The sequence below is a fragment of the Equus caballus genome, chromosome 7 (assembly GCF_041296265.1).
Source record: "Equus caballus isolate H_3958 breed thoroughbred chromosome 7, TB-T2T, whole genome shotgun sequence".
Taxonomy (NCBI): Eukaryota; Metazoa; Chordata; class Mammalia; order Perissodactyla; family Equidae; genus Equus; species Equus caballus.
Genome location: NC_091690.1, coordinates 22,203,006 through 22,222,610, shown reverse-complemented (window position 1 = coordinate 22,222,610; position 19,605 = coordinate 22,203,006). Strand labels below are relative to the sequence as shown.

At 45.8% G+C, this 19,605-nt stretch overlaps 1 protein-coding gene across 21 annotated transcripts in view; it reads right to left on the bottom strand.

Annotated features, from left to right (window-relative positions):
* Positions 1 to 19,605, bottom strand: part of NCAM1 (neural cell adhesion molecule 1) — a 310,590-nt gene that overhangs the window by 29,914 nt on the left and 261,071 nt on the right. For 6 of the 21 annotated variants that reach the window (XM_014741264.3, XM_070272774.1, XM_070272768.1 and 3 more), the window contains exons 9-15: positions 18,946 to 18,975; positions 14,652 to 14,802; positions 14,108 to 14,292; positions 13,643 to 13,739; positions 13,149 to 13,319; positions 11,341 to 11,472; positions 10,178 to 10,192 (exon numbers count right to left, since the gene is read on the bottom strand). In XM_014741264.3, the coding sequence (XP_014596750.1) occupies positions 10,178 to 10,192; positions 11,341 to 11,472; positions 13,149 to 13,319; positions 13,643 to 13,739; positions 14,108 to 14,292; positions 14,652 to 14,802; positions 18,946 to 18,975 (781 nt within the window). The remainder of the gene's footprint in view (positions 1 to 10,177; positions 10,193 to 11,340; positions 11,473 to 13,148; positions 13,320 to 13,642; positions 13,740 to 14,107; positions 14,293 to 14,651; positions 14,803 to 18,945; positions 18,976 to 19,605) is intronic. The other 15 variants (XM_070272772.1, XM_070272780.1, XM_023644815.2 and 12 more) reach the window with 3 other exon arrangements.

The following is a 19,605-nucleotide window of genomic DNA, read 5'->3' as shown; positions in this document are numbered from 1 at the left end:
GAGAAATGTTTGCACAAGGTTGTGACAGTCGCCATATTAACTAATTATTTTGTCACTGCTATGCGCTTAATTAGGCTATAATTTTATTTCCTTTGCTGCAAGGGTCAGTCATAAGCTTCTTGATTCCAGGGAGATCTCCAGTCGTGGTAATTGCCAAGTGACTTTTGCTTTGATTTTCTTTCCCCTCTGTCTGGGGGAGGGTCACTCTGGAAAAGTGACACCTCAGCAACCACAGCCAAACTGCTCTAAATCCAAAGTCTTACATGTCATTTCAGAAGGTCCTCGATTGGCATGAACCTTTTGAAGCATTCTCACTGGTTTTGAGCAAATACAACCTTCGCAATTGATACATTTCAATGTTGTAAACAGATAGATTTTCACCGAAATCGACTCATTTTAGAGCAACTGCGGCTTTTAGAACTACGGGAAAAAGTTAAACAACAATGCTGTAAAGCTAACTTACAAAACTGCTTTCTGGGAAATAATTTTTATGAATTATCTGGTAAAAATTCAAGTTTGCAAACTGTGTTGTGTTGTGGCGAAAGTGGCTTTTACTGTAGACAGCAGTTTGCGTGGCCAACTTTCTTGAAGCAGAATATTAAACCAAAGGCTTTCATGGTATCAAATTGTCATGTCAGGGCTGCAAAGAATGATGAATTCTGGTGGTGAATTGAGAGCAAGAGAAAACCTCTCAAATGGTTTCGCTTAGGCAATCTGAGACAGGAAGAAATGAGCGGGCCCTAGGTGCCAGGCTGTGGTCCCAGATTTATTGCACTAATCAGAACAAAGAGTTTTACCTTCTGTTCATCAGCGTGGACGACATCATCAGCACCATGCAAGCCACATGACAAAGTCACATGATACGCACGCACATGATTGGTTGAAAGGAAAGTGGAGGAGGTCACATGGAAAATACAAAAAAATTAAAAACTGATGTAAACAATGGGCAGGGAGAAAAATCAACAACCAAATCACAGACTAAATAAAAGGAGAAATCAAATTAAATTAGCAGCATATATAGGAAACATTGGGAGGACAGTAAAACTGCCCGGAAATAGAAGAATAATAAATCAGAAAGAGCAACTGGTTAACAACACCAATAAGCATTAGATACGGCTGCAACACTGCACATTAATACCACAGCAAGGAGCACGTAAACTTGTTTTGAAATAGGGAGGTGTTTCTGTCAGGACCCAGATGTCAAAGTCATTCCAGGAGACTGTTGAACGAAAAGAAAAAAGCAAGTTACTATTCACAGATTCCAGAAATGTCTCGGCATCCTTGGGAAACAAGCGCGATGAAAGAGAATACCGGTCATGAAGGAAAAGTTGCAAGAGTTTTAAGGCGTAGACTCTGTGCCCTGTAAGAATAAAATATTACGTCACATCAAGAAAAGTCATTTCATGTTTCCTTTGGTGCAACAAGGAGAGGGGGCATGGGCTGCATGAGCTTGGTGGATGCGGGCCAGAGAAGGAGCCCTGGGGATCTTTCCTCGCTTCCCTATTCATCTGCCCACATTATCCTGGAGTCCCCAGTGAGATACCCCGGTGGAGACACAAACGAAGGAAGAGGCCAGTGCACAAAGGGACTAGGTTCCCTCTGGAGGTTGAGACACCGGCTCAGTCAACAATAAACAGTAGAAACTGAACCCACGGCCCAACGAGCTGAGAATCCGACATTAAACTAAGGCTTGGGCATTAGTGGATACAGCTCTCTCTTTAGATGTGTGGCTACACCGATAAGACACGAATTTGATTTTTACGATGAAAAAAAAAACCAGTTTTCTTCTTTGGATTTATCTACATTTCTTTTTGTTCCTATGCTGCATTTACATTCCAAATTTGCTGGATTGACCTTGCCTCGTTAAAAGGCATTCTGGGTTTCCAGCCTCAGCCTTCACAGGCCAAAGGAGGGAAGTTTTGGCTATTGCCAGTTGAGGCTAAGAGAGAAGAAAGACAAAGAAGGGAGGTGGGGATACATTTCTGCCCAAAGCACAGGACTGTTTAAAAACAATTCGAGAGAACCTCTTTAACCAAGTTACCTATTCCCTTGCCACTGTGAGCTGACAGAACGTATGCTTTTTATTATTTGACATTATACAGGTTCTGGCACATTCCAACCAAGGGTGCCCTGCAGGGACTATATACAACTGAGCAGTTTCTCCTTTGATTTTTATTTAGGATAGCTTCATTCATTCATAATTATAAATGGATCAAAATAGACACACACAAGTGAAAAGAGGAGACATTATTTATTTTCAACCCTACTGACTGACAGAGGATCGATTTTTCATATGCTTATAGCTGCTTGGCTATTATTTCCACTGCAATTCACAGTTCCTACATTTTGCCTTGCTGTTGAGGAAAGTGCTCAGGCTAAATACAAGGGGCTGCCCAACTGTGACCGTCTTTCCTTTATCCCAGTATCCACTGAGACCTACAATTTGGGTCAGTAGTCAAGTTGTTCAAAATAAAACAGACTCAAACTTTCTTCTCTTTGGACGGCACTACTAAGCATTTTATCTGTGGGCAGAAATGTCTGATGTTTAAAAATTAAACATACGTCAAGGGTGAAACACCTAATTCCTCCTTAGGGAAAAATCTGGACCCAAGACTGTGTTTTACTTGCAGAGAAGACCAACCTACAGTGAGACACCGTAAACAGGACACGATTTGTGCAAGTGCATGATGCAGCCTTCTCCTACTACGCTTGGCACACACACTGCACCCAAGCTGGAAAGGACAGGAGCATGGCTGTTAGAAGAAAGGGTACTGTTTGTTGCATTCCTTTTCCAAATGCAAGAAAACCCAACATCCACATTAAATCCATGTGAGCACAGTTCATTGTCACCCGCTCGGCTCTGCTGACAAAATGAAACCTCAAAAGCATCAGGAATTAAAATTCATTGCAGCACACACACACACACACACACACACACACAGAGAACACCAAGAAAGCAGACCCTTAGCTATGCTCTGCAGTAGAGAAAAGAACCATTTCACACAGCACGCAGAACGTGGAAAGTCTTTTCTTCTCTGTTCAATTATGTATCAGAAACCCTGGCCCTGGGAGCAGGAGCTGTACTTCGCATACCTGCTTTCTGCCTGCTCATCCTGACTACCGCTCAAAGGAACACAATTTTATTATTATTATTTCTTTTCTTGCTGAGGAAGATTGTCCCTGAGCTAACATCTGTGCCAATCTGCCTCTATTTTGTATGCGGGATGCCACCACAGCATGGCTTGATGAGCAGTACATAGGTTCCGCCTGGGATGTGAACTTGTGAACCCTGGGCCCCCAAAGCTGAGTGCATGAACTTAACCACTATGCTACTGGGCCGGCCCTGGGGATGGGTGTTATTTTTTCTGTGTACTCCAAAATGCTATAAAATCTAAAACTCCCACACAGCTGTGGACACACACTGTAAACATACACACACAGTTGACTTGTCAGGGGATTTAAGGCCACGACACACAAGCTCACTTCATTAGAGCATTATAAAGACTAGCTTGGAATGTGTTACCCTTGTGATGAAGTGTGATGTTTCCACAGTAGAAAAGATGATACAGTCTGGCCCTGACTCTATCATCAGGAGATGAATGCCAGAACTTTCATCTGGACTCAGCAGACAAACTGGAGAGAGCCTGGTTAGGCTTTTTCCGGCCTTATTTTTCTACCCTGAGGAGGAGGCTTTTAAGGATTGGAAATACCTCTGCTTCCCACGTGTGCTCTGTCTGCATGCCTGCTCCATGACGCGGCCAGTGAGACAAAGGAGGGCATGCTGTCAGGAAGAAGCCACTCCTTCCTACTTTGTATGACCCTCTACCTTTCCCCAAGCAGCCATTTTTTCCTATTCTTTCCCGTGTTCTCAGTCGTTCAGCTACTTCTGTATTAGTGTGCATGTGTGAGCGTGTGTGTGTGTGTGTGTGCGTACGTATTTCAGAGGGGAGACAACAAAAGCTGGGAAGAGATTCTGTTCTTTTGTCTCCTCAGCATTTCTCTAAGCCTTTTCTATTTTTAACTTGAGAGTAAATTTGGAAAGGCTGCCTCTGTGCACATAGTAGTCTTCAAATAACCACCCTAGTTCTTTTGGTGACGCTGGGGCTGCTCTCTCAGCCAGGTGGACAGCATGCTCAGGAAACCACACCAGGCGAGGAGGCTCCATGCATTCACAACTATTGCTTTTAATACAAGAGAAAACCCCAGGCAGCGCTGGGACCCAGAAGTCAGCTCTGCAACAAGCGGCAATCTGGCCAAGAGCAGCTCAGCTCTGTACTCACTAGATGGTTCTGTGGTTGTAAGAGCAGGAAAAGGCCAGGTTGCTATGGAAACATGACAGACAGAAAGGGCACAGAAAGGTGAAGGAGAGAACGGAGAGAAATTCATAAATAAATGTATATGTACTTTTAAGGCATTATCATAAAGAAAAGAGAGATAGTGAAGGAGACATTCTCTCACTCCCTTCTTCCCTGATTTATCAATATAAATACAGAAATTTTAAAGAGATTATCAGAGATTTGCTGACAAATTACTCTCCTGCAGCAAATAATGACATCACTCATTTATTCTTACCAAGAATCCCAGCTATTATGTGCTGGGCACTGTTTTGTGCTTTTTGTGTTTAATGGTTCAGTTTCAAAAACACCTAGAAAGCAGGTAGAATCTATCCTTCATTTGAGAAATAAGAAATCTGAGGTTCGGGGAGGCTGAGCGACTCATTCAAGGTCGTGGAGCTGTATACAGAAGTAGTGGAGCTGAGACTGGAACCCAGGGCTGCCTGGTTCCCAAGCCTGAGCTCCTGCTGCTACAGTCCACTGCCTGGAAGCACTGTGCTGGGTGTTGTGCCTGTTTCTGAGTTATATAGATGCAGCAGAGGGCTCCTGAGCTCGGGGCTCCAGTTGCCTCCTGAGGCTGCACTCAAAGTGCAGGGGCTTCTGATGGACTGAGGGAGCACGCCAGCCTCGCCACCGTCTGCTGCTCTGACCACATGTTGGCATGACACACTGGCCTCACTCAGCTGCGGTCTCACTTTGCTCCTTCCCCCAGAAAGCTAGGTTCAAAACTCCAAATCGTGGCAGGCCTGGGGCTCTCTGGACTCCCGAGGACTCAGGAAACAAAAGGACAGGCAGCCAAATGGAATGAGATGGTAAATGAGCGAGGCTCAGTCAGGATGACGAAGCCTGAGACTGACCAGGGGATGTCACCGTGAGACTCAGTGGCACTGCTCTGGGAGGGCAAACACAGCTTGAGAAATGCTATAATGTTTGCTGGGTTTTGGGGGGATGGGAGCGGGGGAGGAGGGCGACTACTCACCCTATTTCGTGGAGGAGAAAAACAAGGCTCAGTGTGAAGGGTTAAAAACTTGCCCAAGTGCTATTGCCAGACACATCTGCAAGCAGACACTGTTGATTTCCCCACAAATATTTATGAGAAATGTATGCATTTATGGAGAAAGCAAAAGCTGCAGGCCTCGCTATCTAATTTCAACGTCTGAATCCAACTGTGCCAATTAAAAAGAAGGGCAAACACACAACACCCAGAGCATTTCTTACGACCCTGCGGAATAGGTATGTGCCTCGGCAAATTCCTTTGGCTTCTCCAAATATCAGCTTTGGTCTGGCCCACTAAAAATCCTGAGGACAAGGCTGCGCTGCTGCGGCCTCAAGCAGCCTGCCTGCAGGCATTTCTGTCCAGAGCAACGCTTTTCACTTGCATCCCATTCGGGGAGTGCTGCTTCCCAGGAATCTGAGAGGCCCTGTGCTTATTTCTCCTTTCATTTGCTTCTCTAAAACCCGGCGCTGTCTTCCACCAACAGAGTTGAATGATCACCTGGTGAAGGAGATAACATTAAGCAGACCCACTGAGGCTGGTGGAAAGCAACCTGCAGGGAGATGGATGAAGAAAAAGATACTCACTATCTGGATGAGACAATGGAACAGGGGTGGAAGAGCTAGCAGGAGCCGCTGAGGAAAGAAAAATGAAGGTGACCAAAAGAAAGGGAAAAAAGATCACCCAGGCGCATAGATATCGAAGGACAAAATGGATGAGCCAATCCTGGGATGTCAGTACAAGAAGCTGAAGCAAGTTAAAGTGGGGAAGAAGAACACCATGCATGAGAACAGGTGGCCGGAGAACTGCACAGAGCAGGGCTCTCGCACTTCAAAGCATAAGCCTGTGCGCCTGCCAAGCCCTCTGGTGCAGGTTAGGGATTGGGCCAGGAACAGCTGCAGAGGCCTCCAACCCTGTCTAAAACAAATAGCCAATTCAGCAGGACCAGCTGTCTCCATAGGATCAGACGTATGGGAGGAAAGGGAACCTGGACCTCAGCTAAAGGTGAGCAAGTAAAGGAGAAAAAGACTTTGGCTTTTCGTGTTCCATAAATGTGTTTGCATATAGGCATATATTTACACTTATGGCACATATTCGTAGCAAAACTTGTATGTCTTACTCTCTAATTTCAATATCCAAATGAAATGGAAATGATCCTCCCACTTACTAATGTTTACTACTTGGTGAGGTTCACGATTGTCTGGCATCTTGATGATAAACGACCACTGCTGCCCTCCAAAGAAACCCTAAGAATGTGGTTCTCTGGATGCTGCAGTGTGTATGGAGAGCGTTGCAAATAATACTGAGTGTTATTCTAGCTAAACAAGTAACATTATCCAACTTTCTGCATGGAGAACGATTAGAAACGGTGCATCCAGGACATTTTGGACAGTGAATGGATCTTTAGCTTTTCATTGGCAAATATTCAGAAGTTGTCCCATTAATGATCACAAAACGAAATCCCCTTGGAGAGTTAGAGGAACATTTGGGAAAACATCACCATTATCTCCATCACTGCCTTGACACACCTGGTTCCGTCTTCCCTTTATGTCCCAGATGAGAGCACCTCATTAAACCGTGTGAGTACATTGTCACTGGCATCAGAGCATGATAGGCCACTAACTCATCCTGACTTGATGGTCTGGTTAATTCAGGTAAAATGTATCTCTCTCTCTTTCTCTTTTATTTTTTTGGCTTGAACTGTCTGCATAATTGTCCATAATATTCTGGTGAAGGGATGGAGTTTTCTGTGCTTTAACCACAATGTATTACAATGCATTTAACTTATACTTGCAATGTGCCATCTAGGGGGCAAAATGGGAATAGAAAAACCTCAAGATGCTTCTTTTAAAAAGCAGAGACTCACACGTAATCTTTATACCCTGAAACAAATCATCCATTTCGCTTGATGGTTCAGAAGCAAATTAAGAGGTAATATTCAGGCCACGAAATTCTGAAGGTGTGTGGCTCAATCATGGGGGAAAAGATTCATAATCAATTATCACACCATCTCTTTAGGGCCTCAGCAGCTCTGAGAGCAAAACAGCCCTTCCCAAGGCAAACAGGTCGTCAGCTTTCCACCTAAGAGCATCTTGACAGCATGAAGACACTTGGCTTAAATATACATGAAACAGGAACATTTTCCCAGGTTGAAGTTCTATTTGTTTGAGTCACAGCTTCCTCGTTACCGTCACACACATTGATGAACCACACACAAAGAACCTCCAGACAGGTGAGCCAGGCCTGCTAATCTGGCAGCTCCAAAGCAGGAGTCCTTGAGGTATTTGTGGCTGTGCTAGTTTCACCTGCTCATCCCTGCTTTGACATATTCATGTTAACGAACGTGGTGAAGTCTATTCAGGAGCCAAGGAGGCAGTCCCATGATTGAGACATCTCAACAAACTTCAAGTGATGAGCTAATGCAAAATGCACTGGCTGTCACCTTTACCTCCTAAACCCAGGGTCTGGCAGCAATGACTCTCTGTCTGGTATGCCAGCTCCCGTTGATCCTGGGTGAGGGAGCACCCAGGGCCTAACTCCAGTGTCACAGGATCAGGCGGTGCATCTGCACCCCAACATTACAGGATGGGAATGTATCGTCAGTGGCCAAGATGAGCCAGTGACAGAAACCAACGCCGCTGGTTGTTGGGCTTGGTGTAAGCATGCAGCCGAACTGATGACTGATTTTGTTTACCTGAGTTCAGATAACCTTTGTGCCTTCCAAGGAATGGGAGTGAGAACTCCGAGAAGGTCCTTCCTAAAACGCGTCCTCGCTTCCTAGCAGCAGTGAGTGGGTTTCATCACAGCAGTGGTAAAAGCTGGCATCTTCCTTCCAGCTGTATCCTTTTTTGGGCTGGGTCTGGGACAACAGGATACTCCCACGGCTAGGCCCTCACTTCAGCGACTCTAGGAAGGCTAGGAGGGCACAAGGCCTGACCATCATAACCAACTTTAGTGAGAGTGTGACGTTGCTGCATATTTCCCATGCACGCTGTCTCTTATCCTGCTCAGTTCTTGAAAGAGGCACTCCACTCTAAGGCTGCGCCATGGTTCTCCTTAGCTAAAAGGAGTCTGCTTTTTAATACTTTAAACGACAACTTTATTGGATGACCAAGATGATCATGCCACTAGCAACGCCTGCTACGGTTGTCATTCATGATCTACTTAGAATGGAGAGCTGAACTCACCATTTTCCAAATGGCTTCCTGGAATCTTAGTTATCAGTTTTCATACTAGCAGACAACAAACAAAAACGTCTAGAGGTATCCCCTACCTTTTTTTTTTAAATTAAATATTGACTTTTAAAACATAGCATCTGCTATAAAAATTCTCACCTTTACAAGGGCTGAGCTGGCAATGAACGAAAACCACTGTGGCCTTTGAAGTCCAAGCCCCAGTTACTGGTTAGAAACTCGCAAGAAGGCCTCATGCCAGCCTTCCCCTCTGTAATGTAACAGAGCCAGCATTCATTTACTGATAAAATCCCCATGCGAGGAAACCCAAAGACTCAGGTTAAGGATCCAGGAGGAAGATGCTCTCACGCCCAGAGCTGCTCCCACTGAATTCACGCAGGGTGAATTCAGAGCTGCAGCCCAGAGCAGACAGCTGTCAGTGCTACCTGACAACTCCCCCCTCCCAGGCTGACTCCTTCCAGAACCAGTTCATTCAGGAACCAACTCTGCTGAGATAGTGGATTTAGCACTTGCTCAAAATCTCAGAACGCCTACACTGAGCTACTTGTTTTCTGCTGTTGCTGCAATATTTCTGAATAAATTTTAAAAAGATAAGCTTCCCTGAGTGCCTTTCAGGAGCTAGGAGCTTTTTATGAAAAGAGTGTGCAGCTTTCTGAATACCTTTTCTTCTGAGTCTCTTCCCTCCACTTCCCACTACCCACAAGGGTAACACTTCCCTCCACTATTCTGAGCTCAGCCCAGGAAGAAAGAGCCACACTTCAGCAGAAGTGAAGTCCGGGGGCCTCTAGGCAGGCTGAGGAGATCAGACCACAGTTCTGCTCCCAGAGCAGCAGGCCAGCTTCCTGTCACCTTTGCTCCCTATGTCCGCTATTTACAGCTCACACGATTAGAGTGTCTTTCCCAGGGAGGATGAGCCCGTCTCCACATGCTTGGCAGGAGAGTTACTAAGTAGCTGGTCAGTTTTCCCAAATGTGGAAATGCACATTGCAAGGAACCTAGTGCTACAGAACAGAGTTGACTGGAATTGGAAGTTTAACTCCCCAGCAGCCCTGCAGGATGGCCCCATCCGTGACTTGGAACCAAAGTTCACGCTACTCCTCACAATGGCAGCTGCTGCAGGGGCTCCCTCCCAGGCCTCCACCTGCCACCCTGACGGACACAGAAGGAGCAATGAGCTTGATTCTTTTATCTTCTAAAATCAAATGTGATTTCCTGTCAGGCTTTTTTCCCCATGAAGGGATTCTGAACAGAGAGGTCTGTTGAGGCTGTGGTCCCTTTCCTGGCGTCCTGGCTAAGGTGAGCAGGTGCTATACAGTGCTCCTGAGAGACCACCTGCAGACCCCCACCATGCTTGGCGCAGCAAACATCATCTCTGCCACAGGGCAATCATCACACACACAAATTAATAAATAAACACAATTCCAAAAGACACAAAAGTTGCATGCTCTAAAACAGGACGAGTGTTAGCCTCTTGAAGTAACCTACGGACATTAACAAGTGCACAGCTAGACTAAAGGTCAGTGTGGTTAGGGCCCGGACGGTATCATCTACTTCAGCCTCTAGGGGACAAAAAAGGGACTGAACTAAATTAAGAACTAGGACTAGCGGATGTTAACACTATGGAAACAGGTGACGAGGTAGCAAGAGGCACTTACGTGGAAGAGGGCTATCTGCATTTCCCATGGGTGGAACACAGACGAAAGGAAAAGACAAGAGACAGACCCAAGAAAAAAAAACACAAGATGTAAAAGAAATGAATAGGATCCGCAGAGCACACGGAGCTGGAAACTCAAATTATCAAATTACTTCAAATCCAGAAAGAAGCAATTCCTGCAGGAGGAAGATGAGACAGGCTTTCTATTTCTGGGCGGAGGGAAAGGGAGCACTTTGCAGGTCTGTGGCTTCAAAGAGAAGGAGGCACAAGATTCCTCTGTGTGTTTTTTAATTCCAGGAATCAGAGCGGGCCCAGGGAGCTCTGTGACCACTCAAGGAGTCGGTTCTACAGCATCTTCTTCAGCTGGGGGGACTCCCAATCCTCCCAGGGCAGGAACCCAGGTCTGTGGAGGGATGTTGCTAGAACAGGGCTCGCCCAGAGCCTGGCTCTTTGTGGGAACGCTGGGAAAAGCAGAGCCAGCATAGTTTAAGGAAAGGGGATGACGGAGGAGAACAGAGATGCAACCTGAATGGAATCAGGAAGAAGCAACTCTTGAAAGAGGCAGTGAGGGAGGGAGACCCTGACATGTGCTCGTGGTGTGGGAGGGAGAAGGAGCAGAAGAGTCAAAGGCCTCGGCCATCCTTTTCCCTTTTGTATTGCTGGCATTTTGTTCCTGCTCACATATCCTACGGCAGCTTCTGTTTTTCTGTAACTTCGTATCTCTGCTGCATCAAAAATCCCACAACTAATTATATGAACTGTCACTGCCGGTACCTGCTTCCTTCAAGTCACAGGGTGCTTAGGGCCTTTGTGACCCGTGTCAAAATGCAAACCTCCCACATCCCTCCACGATACGCTGCTGTGTTTCTCCCCATTCCCTCTGATAATGTGTGGGTGGGTCTCCTTCCTGGCTATTATTCTAATAAGCTGGACCATCTACTCTGACAGAGTCACCAAGCCCTTCGAGAAAGAGAGGATAAAGGGAGTGGGTATCAGCCATGACTGAGGGCCAGAGAACTAGGAGCTGGGACCACCTTGACCAGAGGGATCTGAAAGACAAAAAGCTGTCATCTGAACAACGGACCGGGCCAGCTCAGGATCCCCCACTGCCCCCAAGGAGAAGAGGGTGGGTGGGGAAGAGGCAGGGCAGCTGGCTTTACTTACGGACTGGCTGTGTCTTGAACTCGGAGGCTGCGCTGATCTCGCCCAGACCCTTGCCATTGAGGGCTGCCAGTCGCACGGCGTACCTCGTCTCAGGCTTTAGGCCCACGATGGTGACGATGCCCTCCATGTTGGCTGTTGTGAGAATATGGGAAGGATCACAAAGGATGAAAAGTCTATTGGTAAAATGCTGCAGCCACTGTGGAAAACAACATGGCAGGCCCTCAAAAAATTAAACACAGAATTATCACTTAATCCAGCAATTCCACTTCTGGGTATATACACAAAAGAATTGAAAGGAAGGACTAGAACATATATTCATACACCCATGTTCACAGCAGCATTGATCACAATAGCCAGAAGGTGGAAACAACCCAAGTGTCCATTAATGGATAAACAGATAAACAAACTGTGGTATATACACACAATGGAATATTATTCAGCTTTAAAAAGGAGGGACATTCTGATATACACTACAATGTGGATGAACCTTGAGGACACTACACTAACTGAAATAAGCCAGACATAAAAGGACAAATACTGTATGATTCCACTTATATAAAGTACCTAGAACAGGCAATTGCACAGAGACAGAAAATAGAATGGTGGTTGCCACGGCCTGGGGCGAGGAGAGAATGGGGAGTTATCGTTTAATGGATACTGAGTTTAGGATGATGAAAAAGTTCTGGAGGTGGATAGTGGTGATGGTCACACAGTAACGTGAATGTACTTAATGCCACTCAACCGTACACTTAAAAATGGTTACAATGGTAAACTTCACGTTATGTATATTTTACCACAATAAAAAAGTAATTAGAAGTGATGTTAAAAAAAAAAGCGTGTTGGACAAACTGTAACATGGGATCAACCTGCCATAAAGTTGGTATGAGGTTTCAGAGGGAAGTTGGGAAGGTAAAGGGATTGTCTTCTTCATGCTCTGTTCCTGATTATACGGAAATTCCTCTCGGCTCCCTCCAACCCTCCCCAAAGCTGAAGGAGTGATGCAAGCTTTCCAGCAGAACACATTCGCAGTAAGACTGGGTTGGAAGCTGTCTCTGAATGGCTATGACACTGCGCCCCAGCCCATTCCCACTTCCACCCTCATTACCACATATCGGGCCAGGATTAAAGATTTCTACAGAAACAAAGCATACTTCACTGAGTTAATCCAACTACACCCCAAAGGGAGAGTTAGACATTAAATATACTCAACCCTCAGGGAAAGATAGTCTGGGCTCAGAAGCTTCAAATTGCAGTCATCCAAGGGTCATTTTTTAAATCTTTAGTTTGGAAATATATCACAGGATTGATTTAAGGGCAGACTTGTCTGGCTGGCTCTGCTTATTTGGCTAATATCATAATTACACGACAGTCCTTGAATATAACCAAGTAGGATGGATGGGTGATGTCAGAGAACCCACAGCACATGTAACCCAAGTGTGCAGGGTGTGCTCATCCAATTGTGCTCGACACCTAAGCAGGGCTTCTGCTTTGGAATGTGCTTGACACGGTCTCATCCATCCTGGCAGATGAGAACCAGGTCCTGAAGCACAAGGGGCAGAAGGACGACCACTCTACATGAGATGTGACCATGTCCCAATTCTGGGAGGACGGTGATGGTGCTGCAGCAGAGGGACATGAACAGGATGGCAGGTGCTGGCACCTGGCATCCCCCAGTAGGTGAGAGTGGTATGCCACCCTACCCAAAAAGGCAGCGAGGGTGCAAGGATCTGGAGAATGCAGGGGTGAGTGTGTGCCCAACATGGAGTAACCCTTCCTTCTAAAGGAAATGATGACTCTTCCCGACTTACCTTCTTTGGCATCATACCACTTGAAATGCCACACTTCCTCGCCCATGGCTCTCCACTCAGCCTTGTATTTGAGGATGGGCACCCCACCTGTGGCCTCTGGCTCATCAAATTGCACCTGTGCCGTGCTGGAGTATGGCTCCACCTGGTCGATGGATGGTGAAGATGGGGTGTCTGTGGAGAGGACACATAGGGAGACCCAGGTGAGCCCAATTTGGCCCAGGACATAACTCCCAATGACGAAGCATGTCTCTCTCCTTTCTGCTCACTCTTGGGAATCTTGTTGCCTGTATACTGTCCTCCTGGCCCACCCCCCTATATAATTCTCTCCCAACATGCTCCATGCCCAGATCCTCAAGCCTCCATTGGCTCCCTGCTCCCTGATCCTCTGGCTTTGCTGGCTCTGGCCCTCTCTACTTCCTGCTCTCTTGGCATCATCAATGGACACAGAATGGGCCATCAAGGGTAAGGGTGGTGCAGCTGTAAGGGGCGCTCACCTGCTTGGACAAGGATGAATTCCAAGGACTCCTGTCCAATGCGGTTCACTGCAGTACAGTTGTAGTTTCCAAAATCGTTTTCAGAGTCCGGGGTCACCTTTAGAAAGAAGGAGCTCTTGGGTTACAAGTATCCCATGGAATGCCCACCAACTCAGATCCTTACTTGTTGGGTTAAATTAGCAAAGAATAGAACCAATATTACATGAATCATTAGCTCTAGCCTAGCCTCAAACCAGATAGAACAGAAAAGGGCTGTTGGGAGAGACATACTCTGCCTCCCAGGCCCTGATGGGGACACAGGAAGAGCGAGGTGGCTGTGCTAAGGCTCAGTTTCTTCTCCAGCCATGGTTCTCCTGCTCAGGACATGCCAGAGAAGCAACAGAGAAGATTACAGCTGCATACAGGAGCCTATCCATTGTCACACTGTGCCTTCTCCACCCTGCGCCTATCCCCACCCCGACTCACCTCCAGGTAGCTGGCAGAGGGGGAGTTGTAGATCTTGATATTGCTGTAGTTGGAGCTTGGCAGCAGTTGGCCATCTCGGAACCATGAGATTGTGGCACTGGGGTAGGCGAATACCTCACAGGTGATGTTCACCTGGTTCCCCTCCCAAGTGTACACAGCCACGGGGCCCTGCAGCTTGGGGGCATCTGCAATGAATGGCGATGACTATCAGGAAGACTGCCATGATCATGGGGCCCCATAGATCCTGCCTCCTGGCACTGGGAAGGTGAGTGTACACAGAAGCAGAGCTAGCGCTGGCACACAATAGAGGTCGGCCTGTGAGCTACATGAGAAGACTGAAGAGCATGCAGGCTTGTAGGAAGCCTGGGAATGGTGTGAGGGGGGTGACCCTGGGATACAGTGCTGAAATGCCCTAGGGCCAACCAACACAGGGAATGTGAGCAGAGCTCACAGGGTGCAGCTCAGGTCCTAGCTGCTGCTCCTCCCTTTCATGCCAACCCTGCCCGGCCCTTCTTCCCCTCATCTTTCCGCAGTGATTCCTCACATTGCACTTCGAGGTACATGGACTGGGAGTCCTGGCCGATGGTGTTGCTGGCGGTGCAGATGTATTCTCCAGCATCTGTGTACTGGATGCTCTTCAGGGTCAGGGACGACACGCGGGCATGGCTGCGCACTACCATGTGCCCGTCCAGAGTCTGCCGGGGGGAAAGGGAGAGTGTCAGAGCCCGAGGCAGGGCAGGGGCTAGGAGACCAGGCCATCTCTTGTCTGTGACCAGTCTCACATCCTCTCTCCTCTCTGTGCCAATGTCTATGTCTTACTTTAAGTACCAACTAGCGGGGGAGGCTCTGGAGAGCACCATGGGAACTTGGGTGTATCCAAAACAGAAAATGGGACTCAGTTTACGGCAAGCAGCCTAGACTATGTGCCAAGATTGGTTTGGGGCAAGGACAACCAAGGTCCCCCAAGACGACTTTGTTTAGTATGTCTAAAATGGAAGCAAAAGCCCTGGGCAGTAGATATTCTAGCAGCAACAGCCTTGCCCCATGAGATTCTGGGAAACCTGCACCCTCCATCCTCTCCTTCCGGCAGTCTGCTCCTCTGCCAGTTCCACGGTGCCTGCACATGTAATGGGAAATCCGAATGTACTCAAATATAAGAAATTATATAAGAAAAGTGTATTTCTGCAGATGCCTCACTTTCCTGGATGCTTCCTTCAAAAAAAAAGTCCAAGAACTGAGAGTTCAGGAGCTGTTGAGCTGGGAGGCGCCCTCCAGGGACAGTGGTGTAGACTCACAGGCAGATCTGGGATCCTTGACACCACAGTCACCACCATTTTCTAGCCCTTGATACTACGAGTGGCTTCCTGAGTGTCTAGAATTACAGGGATCGGACAAGAAGGGAATAAACACATGATCCCTAAGCAATGGGAACTGAAATATTTCCAAGGGGTTTCCCCCCTTGACACTCTAAGTAAAATGATTGATGGCCTAGGAAAAGTCTGAGCATGTGGCCCCAGTTCAGAGCCTTAAGAAAGTTGGTAATCCGAAGAAGGAGTCTTGCTTCTGGTAGGCTGGGCCACACTCTTATCTCTAGCATATGATACTCTGTAGAGACGAACAAGTGAGTGCTCTGCATTTGGCATCTGTCATCCCATGGGGCTGGGCCTTTAAAGAGTGAAAGAACACTCGGCTTCAGCTTCTTTTGATCTGCCGGTTTGGAAGTCTGAAATGTATAATTGCAGTGTCACACAGCAGCCAGGATGGGAAGCCCAAAAGTAGGCACCACTGGCCTTGAGTGCAGTCTCAGCAGATCTATCACAAGAAGTCCCTTTTGCTGTCCTTGATAGATCTAATCCACTTAAGCTCCATCACATTTCACTTCTGGAAGCTAGAACATAAGTGCTCGCAAGGAGGCAGAATGGTCAAGCACAGTCATCACTGCCTGCTGCTGCTGGGAGGGCCACTCCTCTCTGAGAGGAATGCCTGGATGCCTGTGGTTCTCAGCTCCCATTTGACCTGTAAATCTGTGAGGCTGATTGGTCAAGAAGTTGCAGCCCAGGAGATGCTACACCTTAATGAGAGATGACAACATACAGGTGTGGAGGACTCGGTCAGAAAGCCTTAAGACATCCAGTTTGTTAAAGAAACTAGAGCCTGGGACTCCTTTGCTCGTGGGCTGACAGGGTTGTGCTGGTACATCCCAGGGGCGATTCTCATGTGCCGTACAAAATCTTTACCCATCAGTCTAAACTAGTGGCATTGAGAGCGTGAAGCCATCCCTGCAATTATCTCTAAAGGGCTGACCTGCCCTGCTTGTCACTCCTATTTGCCCAAAACACAGCAGGACAAAGGCAGAGGGGATTCAAGTCCACACCTAGCCTTTCTGGTTATCTCAGTGAGAACACAGGTTCTGCTGACAGTGACACCAGCCAGTGACTGAACTATTGTGATTCTTTGTCACACGGACAGGACTTGTCCTGGGGCCACCACGCACAAACATGGAAAACTGACCAGAATCTTTGGGAAGTCAAGAGAATATTTCTGTAAGGAAGAGATATTGCAGCAAAAGAAGCGAAGAAAGTCATGTAGGTAAGAGGAGAACATTAACAGATAACAACAAAGTGGGGCATGAGCAGTCTTGACTCAGAATAATCTAGAAAATGGTTGAAGAGAAGCTCAAGAAATGGTTGCATTGACAGCACACTTTTTTTTTTCTTCTGTCTAGTCTCTTTTTCTAAATTTCTCTATGTGGAAATTTTTCTCATTTAATGATGCCAACAGACCAGTAGGCAGCCCTCTGTAGAGAATTCTTGTTTTGCAGTGGCTCATGACAGGACTGATGACCGGATTATGCGCCAGATGCCTGGTTCTCCCTCTGAGGGACACAGATACACTCCAGTGTGACCAGAGTATGTCTCTCTGAAATGTTTTATTCTGGCACCAGGACAAGTGCTACCTACAAACCATCTAGACTCAAAGTCATGTGGATGGTCCAGGCTCACAGAGGAAGCAGATAAACTCTGGGCAAGAAGGCAAAGATCATTATGGCAAGAAGACCACATTTTGCAAAATAGCATGGAAGGAAATTATGATTATTCTTCTCATCAAAACATTTTTGTCTCCTTTCTTCCAGAAGAAGTACTAAGGCTTTTCAGAGCTTACAAAGTAAAATTAGCCATAACCCAAGTCTTCTTTTGAGCTCCTCTGGACTCATGGTCTTCATCTCTGAATGAGACAAGTAGGAGGGAATGGAACTTCTGAGCCCCAGGGGTGGCACTCACTTGAAAGTCAATTATGTCCAGAGTGAGCTACTCAAGATTTAAGGATACTTCTGGAAAATGGAGTGAGGAGTCTGCTTTCCTGGGAGTAAACCTATTACTTCTGCTTATAATAACAATTCTCTTAACATCTCCTTAATACTCCTAATAAATCTTACCCTCTCCTCTAGCCAGGTCTAAATCACAATGACAGGGGGAAGATGTACAAGGCCAAGCAGAATGAGATGTGTAGCTGCTCAGGGGTGGCTGATAATTAACCTTCGTTCCCTCCCTCCCCCAAGCCCAGTGGGTCCGTGACTTTGGGGCAGTAGGACACCAGCCTGTGATGGCAGTAAGCGATTCCTGTGCCCTAGGAGGAAAGCATTTCAGCAAGGATGTGCACTGAACTCCAGTCCCATGACATGGAGGAAGGTAGGACCCAAAGAGAGCTTATAATGAACTAGATTTGACGACAGCAGTGTTTTCATGTGGAGAAACTAATGTCAGTGCTTGGGGACAGGCAGTCAACTTTTAAATGTTAAACAGCGTTAAATATTTATAGCCATGACCTGAACACATGACTTATGTGTGCTGAAGAATTATAATTTCTAAGACTAAGAGGATAAATTTACCTAATTAAAATACAGTCTATAGGACTGTCATATTCTGCATTTATGGTATCACATAATATCAAAGTTCCATCTGGAGAAGAGACAAAACCCACTTCTTTAAAAAGTATTTATAGATCAGATCCTTGAACCTCATCTAAGGCATTCTGTTTTTTATTTCACTCTCTGTCAATCATACACATCAGGTAACAAATGGCAGGCATGATCATAAGTAGGGTCTTGGTGTAGGAACAAAAATCTAAAGATTAATATTTAGCTTCAGTTTTCAAGCTAAGTCCCACATTACCTAAACTGAAGAAAGCAGTCTGAGAAATTTCAAAGGTTAATTGCTACTGACTTAAAAAAAACCAGAACCATTTGTGCCAAATCATTCTAATCTCATAAATTTAATGCTCTATAAAAGTAACATAGATATGTTTAGCAATTTGGGAAAACCAACGAGAGATGTCATCTGCATTGCTTCAAGATGAAATGTGATGTGAAAATTTGCCAAGGCCAATCATTATAAAATAAGCGAGCAACAAGATGAGTTGAGCTGGAAAGAAAAGGTCTGAGTGGGTTTTTAGATCACTAACACTGTGACTTTATGATCCAAAGCCACATCAACCAGGGGAGAGTCAAAAAATTGCATCATTTCCAAATGTCTGGCCTGGGAATTGGGGCAATTTATTGCTAGAAGTATAATTACCTGGATGTGATTTTACCAGCACCAGCAAGAGAATAAGATCCAGTTTTAGGAAATAATAAAGATTTGTTCATCCACTCCCAACACAGCTTGCTTGCTCATCCTAAAATGACACTATTACTAAGTAATGTCTACCACTATTGACCTATTCTGTATTCTAACTAAATTACTAATTAGTTTAGCATGTCTGGTTATTAAAGCGTAAGGGTGAGTTAAACTATAATGCTTTCAAAACTAGAGACTGGCTAGTGGTCAGGTAAGCTATACCTCTTGCTTCTCGGGTCGAGTCCACGAAGCCTGGAGAGAACAAGATATAAAACACAACAAGAAAGCAGTAAAATTTTACAACATGTTGCTTTAGAGAATTGATGTATCACACTGCATTCCGTGCACATGCAGCTTCTTTTTAATTCAGAACTTTTTCCAAGGCCCACTTTCAATGGTGTGTTTATTACCCAATTTAATTCAGGACTTAGCTCACATTCAGCTTTTCCCCCCTTATGCACAGTATGATGTACAATTTAAAGGTAAAAGCTTTCCTAATCTTTGGTGGACATATGTATGGATACCAGCTGACATATTAGACTGCTCCTCTCCCAAAACATCTTGAATATTCCTCGTGGTATTAGGTGACACTACTAATTCTAATCACATAATCTAGAGATACTTATAGAGTAGGTTTCCTCCTTTGGATTTTATTAGATGGCTTATCACAAATATACTAATGCCATTTTGTGCTCATGCATTTTATAACTGCATGCATCCTATTCAAAATCAAATTTTTATTTTAAAAAAAGGAATAAAGAAAGGAGCAGAGAGGCACATTAGGAATGAGAAGCACGAAGTCCTTCAGATTATGAGTCAGGAAGTTTTGAGGATACCAAATTGTGAGTGTTGTGGTAGGGCCCCGGTCATTCTCAAAGGCAG